Source organism: Suricata suricatta, chromosome 10 (assembly GCF_006229205.1).
Source record: "Suricata suricatta isolate VVHF042 chromosome 10, meerkat_22Aug2017_6uvM2_HiC, whole genome shotgun sequence".
Classification (NCBI taxonomy): Eukaryota; Metazoa; Chordata; class Mammalia; order Carnivora; family Herpestidae; genus Suricata; species Suricata suricatta.
The window spans coordinates 23,232,827-23,242,752 of record NC_043709.1 but is presented as its reverse complement, the minus strand read 5'-3'; the positions used below and the strand labels follow the sequence as shown (position 1 = coordinate 23,242,752).

General features: G+C 38.7%; 1 protein-coding gene across 2 annotated transcripts in view; it reads left to right on the top strand.

Moving 5' to 3' along the window:
* The window catches only part of CFAP54 (cilia and flagella associated protein 54), a 279,565-nt gene that overhangs the window by 248,025 nt on the left and 21,614 nt on the right, over window positions 1-9,926 (top strand). For both annotated transcript variants that reach the window (XM_029955764.1, XM_029955763.1), the window contains one exon: window positions 315-456. In XM_029955764.1, coding sequence (XP_029811624.1) covers window positions 315-456 — 142 coding nt within the window. The remainder of the gene's footprint in view (window positions 1-314; window positions 457-9,926) is intronic.

Below are 9,926 nucleotides of genomic sequence, written 5' to 3'. Positions count from 1 at the left end.
TGTTTATTTTCTTTATTTTCATTTTAAGAAGTATTTTGGATGTGTGCATTTCTGTCATTGTGTCTTTGCCAGTTTGTCATTTTTTATCTCTCTGAGCATATAACTAGATCATAAATATTATACGGGTTAGAACTGTGTCTCTTTGCTCATGTTTCTTGAATGAAGGAATGACTGAATGAATGATGTTTGGGAATGCCAGAAACCCAAGTGTTAAATACCTGAGGACTTACTTTACACATATTACTGATTCTGGGAATAAACAAATGCCTTTCTTAACTTTTCAAGTAAAATACATGTGCATCTGTTATTTTTAGAGTTATTTCAATTCATGAGAAACTATCTAATCTTACGCAAATAGCTGAAATATCATTGCCAACAACTCCTGAAATTACTTCGGATGAAAATGTATCTGAAATGCAAGAAATGGAAGAGAAATCAATTGATAAGGAAATGGAAGTAAGTTATTAAATAATGGAAAATAGCATTGCTGTTGTGGCATAGATGTCATTTACATAATTATTTAAGTGACTTTTTTTTACTTCATCAACGCATAACTATGTAACTAACCTTGAACTTTGTGGTTCTTCTTTCTCAATTTCCCTATTTAGAGTATCAGATATGATTTAGCTTTTTTTGGACACATAGGTTCCTTCAAAGCTTTTCTAAACATACCAATTATAAGAATCTGATGGTGAAAGAAAGCAAAGGCAATCTACAGAAATCATTCAGATATCACTGTGAATCCCAAGAAACAATGCTCTGCAACTTTATATTATTCTTTTCTCTTTATTCTTAAGTCTACCATTTGAACATTTTTATTACTCATGAAATGTGTAAAGAAAAACATCTTTCAGACTTTCTCTCTGCATGTATATATTTTTTGAACAACAACAAAAAAGGCATTATCTTAATGGTGTATTATTAATTTGATCACGCAGTTGGGTGGTTTTTGTGATGATTGATGGATACGTTTGGAGAAGAGGGTCATTTCAGGTCATTTCTCTTCTACACTTTCTGAGTTCTGAACCCATTGAGGAATGGGAAACAGCAGATGCACAGTGGAAATCAAAATCTCAGCATTATTAACTGATAGAGGTGATCGATTGTCAAATATTGCTTTAGGACTGTAACCAAATGAGCTTAGTACCTCACCCCTGAATGAGTCAGACTTGCCCGCCTCGTCACACCTGTGTAACCACAGGATTCCCCAGTCCCCTTCTGCCCCCGCCAGGCTCACTGCAGGAAGGAGCAGAGACCAACAGTCTAGACAGGGTCCCTCCAAAAATACAAAGGAAGATTGCCCAGGAGAGGCTGAGCCAAGCGTGTTATTTTGCTTTTCCCAAACTTACCAATCAGTTAAGTCACTCCACTTTCCTGACAGTAAATTACTTACAAGTCTAAAGAAGCCAGAGGTGTTCCTCCTTCAGGGGTGGAGTGGCAATTCCTATGCCCTATGGAAACGAGGAGAGCAGGGACATATTTGTTCCTCCCTAATCACTTGTCCTTTGGATTTCCACTTGCACATTAATCTCATTTATTACTTGAGCATAGATTCTGTAGTTATTGTGGCCATTTTAAAAACCAGATAGCCCTCCAAGACTTACCGAAAAGGGACAATCTCCTCCCCAACCTCTTCTCACTCTGCAGTCCTGCTCGGCAGAGGCAGCCATGACCAGCTCTTTCAGCTGTTTCTCTTGTGACTTGCTTCCATGTGGATAGTAATATGCAGTGTCAGTCATGAAAAATGAGGTAACAAACAGCCTTCAAATCCAAGTGCGTTGACTGGGGCCCTGTTCCATGTCCCCTCAGGCCAGCATCCAGGCTGGGAGTGCATTCATCACGTGAAATATCACCAGTCACATTAGCAGGAGGGAAGAAATGGGACAAACCACACACTGGCTCTTAAGGTTTCCATCATATCACTTCCACTAATATCTCATTGACCAAGGAAGTCACATCCTATGGGCTTAGAAGGAGGAGAACCAGAAATATTGATGAATAGTGCTGCTACAAATAATTATTCTTTTTACTTTTATGTATCAACTTGAGATCATATCTATTGAATATATATATAATAAAAGGGTATGTAAGGGTTTATTTCACTTATACTTCTCCCCAACTTCTCCTTTCCCCCTTTCCCAGGTATTTTTATATCACAGATATTGGTTAAGTTGTTATTCATTGTTTACATTATCATGCCTCTAGAAACAATGTTCACAGCCAAGTCAAATACTATGGTTATTTTCCTTTCTTGTATAAGCTTTGATTTTTCTTATCTTTTTTCCCCTTAACTTTCTTTTTTTTAATGTTATCTATCTATCTATTTATTTATTTATTTATTTATGAGAGACGCAGAGAAGCAGGGGAGGGTCAGAGAGAGAAGGAAACACAGAATCTGAAGCAGGCTCCAGGCTCTGAGCTGTCAGCACAGAGTCCGACACAGGCCCAAACCCAAGAACTGTGAGATCATGACCTGAGCTGAAGTTGGACACTTAACTGCCTGAGCCACCCAGGCGCCCCTCCTTAACTTTCTCCTGGTCATTACATCAGAATTTTCATATGTTCATCCATAGATTTTTACCCAGTTGTTCATGCTTGTCAAATAATCTCTCAATTCCTTTTTTTCTTCTTGAAAGCTCCCATCTTTCTGCTCTAGTTGAGGACTGTTTGCCCCCAGTGCCTGCAACAGACCTCTAAATCTGGAGCCTCCTTTTGCTGCTTTCCTGGTTGAATTCCCAGCCAGTTGGGGCCCAGCTCTGTTTTTCCTCTCTGTAAGCTTTTAGGATCTTTTCCTCATTTTTGATCTACTCTATCTTGTTTCTTAAATCACTTTTTGCTAGTTTAATATTCAATTACAATAATTAAACATTTAAAATTTTCAATGTTTATTTTATTTTTTCAGAGAGAGAGACGGGGAATGCGAGCAGGGGAGGGCGGGCAGAGAGAGAGGGAGACACAGAATCCAAAGCAGGCTCCAGGCCTTGAGCTGTCAGCACAGAGCCCATCACGGGGCTGGAACTCACAAACTATGAGATCATGATCTGACCTGAAATCAGACTCTTAGCTGACTAAGCCTCGTAAGGGCCCCAAAACATTTTTAACTCTTAAAGAGAAGCATTAGTATAACTCTTTTTTGTCTTATTTCTATTTTTTCTTCCATTTTTTTTTCACCATCCTAACCTTTTTCCCCCTTTTTTTGTTGAAGTCTAGTTGACACACAATGTTACATTAGTTTCAGGTTTGGCTCTTTATTTCCTCATCTATACATTCAGGTGAAAGCATAAAAATTGGAGACTCTTCTGATTCTCAGAGGATACTTATTGGCATTTTCAGTCTGACTTACCAGTAGAGTGAGTGAATTCATTTTTCATTATTGTGAGAGCAACAGGCCCGGCTGTAAGAGGATTCATCAAGAATGGTTTGCCTTCACAAAATGCCACTTTCCCACACTTGCCTTTCCTCTGCTCTGTGCCTTGATTTATTGTAGAACTGATGTCTTAGATTTTGGGTTGCACATCCCGGTATCTTTTCAGTGTCTTTCTAGGTTACAGTATGAAATACCATATGTTTCTTGATATTACCTATATACTGAGCACTTATAATAAAGCTGATAGATCAGACATCTCAAACCCATAAGATTACACATATTATAAAATAATAATATCATACATATTTTCTTTTTTCCAAGATTTCATTTAAATTCTAGTTGGTTAACATATAGTGTAGAATTTTTATCACTTTGATTTATCACTTACATAGAACACCCAGTGCTCGTAACAAGTGCCCTCCTTAATGCCCAGCCCATTCCCCCATCTTCCCTCCAGTGACCCTCAGTTTGTTCTCTATAGTTCAGAGTCTCTTATGGTTTGCTCCACTCTCTTTTTGTCCCCCTACCCCTATGTTTATCTGTTTTGTTTCCTTTTAAAAAAATTTTTTTTTCACATTTATTTTTGAGAGACACAGCAAGACAGAACACGAGTAGAGGAGAGGCAGAGACGGGGGGGACACAGAATCATATATATATATATATATATATATATATATATATATATATATATATGTCACCTCTTCTTTATCCATTTATCAGTCGAGGAACATTTGGGCTCTTTTCCTAATTTGGGTATTGTTGATAGTGCTGCTATAAACACTGAGTAGCATGTACCTTTTCAAATCAGTATTTTTGTATCCTTTGAATAAATACCTCATAATGCAATTGCTGGGTTGTGGGGTAGTTCTATTTTTAACTTTTTGAGGAAACTCCATACTGTTTTCCAGAGTGGCTGCACCAGTTTGAATTCCCACCAATAGGGCACGAGGCTTCCCCTTTCTCTGCATCCAACCCAACACCTGTTGTTGCCTGAGTTGTTAATCTTAGCCATTCTGACAGGTGTGAGGTGGTATCCCATTGTGGTTTCCATTTGTCTTTTCCTGATGATGAGTGATGTTGAGCAGCTTTTCTAACATTTGTATTTTTTTTTCATAAAGTGCATGGTTACCCTTTTATGTCTGTTTTCAGGAAGAACTCCACTCTCATGTCATTTTTGCACTTCTTTTGTAGATCACTTAATTTGGTCACTTAGTTTTTTGGTCATAGTCCAAACATATCAGATTGCTGTCTTGAGTCATAGTCTAGAATATTCTTTGCTGAAATTGTCCCTGAGTTCACTTCCATATAGTTCATATATGAAAAATGATTATTTTCTCCTGAATCCATTTGTCTTTGCGCCTTCTATTGTCCGAGGCAGGAGGGTGAGCACCCATAAGATCACAGGGTCTAGGTGGTGCTTTGCCACTCAGTTTGACTACCTAGGGTCAATCACTTACCCTCATCTGGGACTATTGTTCCTCTCATCTCTAAAACTGATCGGCTCACTAAAATTGTGCTCTGAGATGGAGAGCCACACCCCTTGATTGGAAGGTGAGTCACCAGAATTTCCCTGGTGTCTGATGTGGGAATCAAATTTATCACAATGAGCCTGGCATCTCAGTCAAGAGGGTGACTTGAATATAAGCAAATATCAAATAAATGGGGATAAGAGAGAGCCTTTGAACATAGGAGAGGGAGGAATCCAGAGGCCCTACTTTGTTTTAACCAGAGTCTGTGGCTTGCTTTCATGTCCTGACTAGAATGGTATATGTGAGTGCATCAGTCCTTGAGTAAAACAGACTACTTCCAGTCATGATGTTCTTCTCTGTATCTTGGAGTTTGTCTTGTTCTTCAATTTAGAAAAGGTTTCTTCAGCTTTAAGGAAGGTATTGTTAAATGTGTTTTGGTTCTGTAGCTTCTATATATGAGAGAATGTCATCAAATGGAAGACAAACAAATCTCTGTTTAGATGAACTGCAAACAGATTAGTTCAGAACACTTGAAAAGTTGAGAAATAGAAGAAACATATAAAGTTTTCTTTTTTTCCCCAGTATGCTAACTGGCACTTAACAAAAAAAGGCAACTATATTCTGTATTCTAACAAATCCCATTGACTAAATCTGCCAGTTCGTTGTCATGACAACCTTCATTTGGCACTAATTAGAAGTTAACTAGGACACTTGAAGAGATCAATTCTGGTCTGAAGTTGGACAGAATTTTATAACCTCTATAGTCTATTAATTTATTTCTATCAGAGTATAGATTTTTGGTGGGTTATTAAATAGAAGATATCCGAAAATGTACCTTTCGTTGATATGGGGGATAATGAATCTTATTCTCTTTCTTATTCCCTCCCCTTTCTTACCCCTCCCCCACAAAGCCTATGGTCTGAAATAAGCTAAGAAATTCAGAACATATATTAATTTAAGATGTATCGAGAGGGCTACAGAACAGGTGTTCTAATCACTTCTGGCTTGAAAACCATGTACGTCCTTCTAAAATGAACAAAGCTGGCTCAGAATGACTAAGTTATTTTAACCTGTCATTCATAGCTTTAGGGGTATCTTCAGAGCTTACCAGGGACTTTAAAGCATATGAAAGATGCACACCATCCTGATTTTAAAAGAAAAATCTCTTATTTGGAATGATAGCATACTGATATGAAAAGCCTGAAATGTGTTTACCAGTTCACCTAAGGTTTGTTCAGCAAACATTTATAGGATGCCTGGATTGTACAAGGCAATTAAAATTAGTATATAGTCAACATATCCCAAATATCAAAGTACTATGAAAACAAAGGACAAAATAAAATTGAACATTAGCATCCATTAACAAATTCTTTTTGAGGAACTGTTATTTACAAAATCTTTCCAGGCTTGGGGAGGAGATAAGGACGTACAGAAATCAGTACAATTAGGTCTTTGTCATGGAGGAACTTAATCATTGTATGAGTACGGCTGTAGTTACCCAGATGTCATGCATAATGAGTCCGGCCATCGAGTGGTCCTCTTTTAGCAAAATGTGTCATTCCAAGAAACATCAATCTGCTGTTCAAAACCATCGAAAATAATCTAAATCGTTATGGAGTCTGTCATAAGAACATTCAAGAGGGAATTCATTTATAACACAAGGCAAAACTTCTTTTAAATCTTTTTCCCAACTGTCATGTTCTTTAGTATCTCTCTGACATCCACATGCAAACTTCCAACAAAATACCCAAAATACCCTGTACTGTTCTGTATTATTTTAAAAGTTATCTGTTTACATGTCTCTTCCTCTCTCTTTACTGTGAATTCCTTTGCCTGGGAGTCTTATTCATCATTTTATCTCTGATATTTAGTCCAGTGCCTGACACATAATGCCTTTCCAGTACTTGCTTGGGAAGTTTATAGTTGAAGACCTGTGAGGGCACTCATTGCAGACTGAGGATACAGCAAGAGAAGGGGTGTGAAGTTATGGAACTGAATGCTATATTCAAGGGACGATGAGATGCCTGTTTTGATGGGAGAACAGGGTGAATGTAGCGGGAGATGGGGCTGAAGAGTTGGGTGGAATTAAGTGCTTCCTCCTCTATGATTCACCACATGGTGCTGTAAGAGTCTGTCTCTTCTTTTCTTCCCACTAGACCATCCATTGGCTCCTTAAGGGCTCTCTTTCTGTCTTGTTCCACTTTCTGTCATTACTACTTCCTGACACTTAGGATGCATATGTAGGTGCTGGATGAATAAATGGTGAGTGAACTTTGTTCTTTAGACAAGGGCAGTGAAAAGGCAGGGCTGGGTGTGGGGGTGGGAGAGGGAATGGGAGCATCTCATGATCCACCCTGGGATCAGCTGACATAAGCTGGTGGCATGTGAAGGAGGGACGAGGGAAGCAAGAGTTTGGAGGATGGAAAACAATTTAGGAAGTTTTTTCCATATAGTAGGTGAGAGAAGATGAGGATTACAACTAAGTCAAAGAGTTGGCACAGTTGTTTCTGAAGTAACTCAGGAAACCATTTTCCAGAGAATCAACCAATGCTCCTTTTTAAGGGAGAAATGGTAAAGATTGAACAAGGGTCACTCTGTACCTTCCCAGCCCCCTGCCAACCACATGCAGCACACCTCTGGTTGCTGTGTGGCTGGGCTGATGAGCTCCGGACTTCACTTCTGTGGTAGCAAGGTCATGTGAGGTCTCCCACAGCCAGATATCCAATCAGCCAACTTCTGATGTGTGTATGTGGTTTACTGAAAATAATGCCGAAGAAATAGGATGTTGTTGAGGTGAAATTACTCTTGATAAATGTTGAGACAGGTAGTGGAAGGCATGTATTTATCAGGTAACATTGCTGTCTTCATCTGTTGTGTGAGATGATTAGTGACGTACACGGTCTCATTTTGCTGATAGCTCTTGATGGAATCATGACAGTAACTCATCATGGCTGTTATTGAAACCTTTCCTACAGGAAGGGAACATACTTTAACCAGTCCTGAGAACTCAATTAAAAATATAGAAATATAGATAAATAAGAGGAGTGTAAGTGTGGAGATGGAAGAGTATGCCCTCATTCTTAAAGTGGATGAAGAGCCTGAGAGATTCCTCACAGGAAAGTATTCCCTGATCAGTGCTGGTATCCTACTTCCCCTCCATCCTTTATGATCCTACTGAAGCTGGCACACTTCTAGCCATGATTACTTCCTGCCCAAACAGTTTGAATAATCTCTGAGCTGATTTCTCTTTCTCTTGTCTCTTTTTCAGTCCAGCTCACCTTTAAACTATAGACAGAATTATCTTTTTGAAGCAATTGGATCATTATTTTCTCAGTCCAGTGCCTGTCAGTTTTCTATGTAATAAAATTCAAATTCCTTACTTTTACATGTCCTGTTATAAGTTCACCTCTCCAGCCTTATCTCTCATCACTCTTACCACCATGCTTTCTATACACACCCATAGTAAAGATTGTATCAGATGTTTATGTTCCTTGAATATCCACTGTTCCATTACTTACATGCCTTCCTTCATCTAGAATGTCCTTGTCCCCATCTCTGAGAAATCCTATTACTCATTCAAGGCTCAGTTCTCATGACCTTTCCTTCAGGAAGTCTTCCCTGTTCCTTATAATTCCTCTCTCCTCCATCCCTAGGCTCCTATAACCTATTCCTATCCATGTTCTGACCACATTCAACTTGGTATTTTATTTAGATGTGTATGAATCTATTCTTCTCAGCTACTGCACACTTTGTGAAGATAGCGTCTGTTTTTTCATCTTTGTGTTCCGTAGCATCTCGGATGTATTTGTTAATACATAGCTTTAAAACTCTGGATTTTTATCTTTTCTATGTTCAATTTTGTGCTTCTTTATTTTAAGGTTTTAATCATGACTGGTCAGTCATAATTTAAAAATTAAGGTGGGGTGCCTGGGTGGCTCAGTTAAGTGTTTGACTTTGGCTCAGGTCATGATCTCATGGTCCATGGGTTTGAGCCCTTTGTCAGGCTCTGTGCTGACAGCTTGAGCCTGGAGCCTGCTTCAGATTCTATGTCTCTGTCTCTCTCTGCCCCCCTCCATCCCCCCCGAGGCTGTGTTCCGTCTCTCTCTCTCTCTCAAAAATAAACATTAAAAAATTGTTTAAAAAATAAGAATTAATGGAATTTTATCATTTTCATATTTCTGAATGCTAGTAAATGTATGTATTAAAGCTCCCATAAAAGTGAATTGTTGCTGGATGCTGGCAACATCACAAGGTAGGCATAGTTGATCTCTGATGGTCTTGTAAAGAAGGGCTACTTACACTAACTCAAGTAAAGTAGGTGTGGTGGGAGGCAATATGTGGTAGGGTACACTAAGTAAGCTCATACATAAGCATAAGGACTGGAAACCAACACAATGGGCATCACAGAAAATGGAACTGGTAAGTTGGGAGCCAAGCCTGTGCTTACCTACGGTGGGGGTGTGAATTCTTACTCCTCCCTGTTCCCTTCTCTTACTCATCCTTTCTTTTTTCTTTTTTTCCTTCTCTTACCCATCTTACATCTAGCCCAATGCCTGCCTTTTCCAAGTTTATATCAGGACCTTCAGCTCATATAGTCAGTACTGACTATAGCTCTCTTCTCCTATCCTTTCTTATATGAAATGCTAGAGAATCCAATTGATTCATCACTGCCTCCGGGTAGATCAGATGTCCACATGTAAACATGGCTGTGTCCATACAGTAGGGGCTGTGGCAGTGCCATCAACAATGACAAAGTATGATATTGACTTTTGCTTCCTTTTCATTTGCTTTTTCATTTTTTTCTCAATTCTCAGCTATTACTCTGTACTTTAAATCTCTTTCTGGGGTCTGAATCTCTTCATCCCAGGGTTCTCTTCTCAGAAGAAAAGTGATTTTCCAAGCCTTACTTTGGTGTGAATTACCTTATTTGTTATTCTTCTGTAACATATGAATTTTAACAATGAAATCATGTGTTGTTCATAATTAAATCTTACCTGTTGTGACCATCCTGTATCTTTTTAAATAACCTTAATTATTTAAGGAATTGTGACCTTCGAGTCTCTCTAAATTTCCTCCTGGGGAATTAGGGT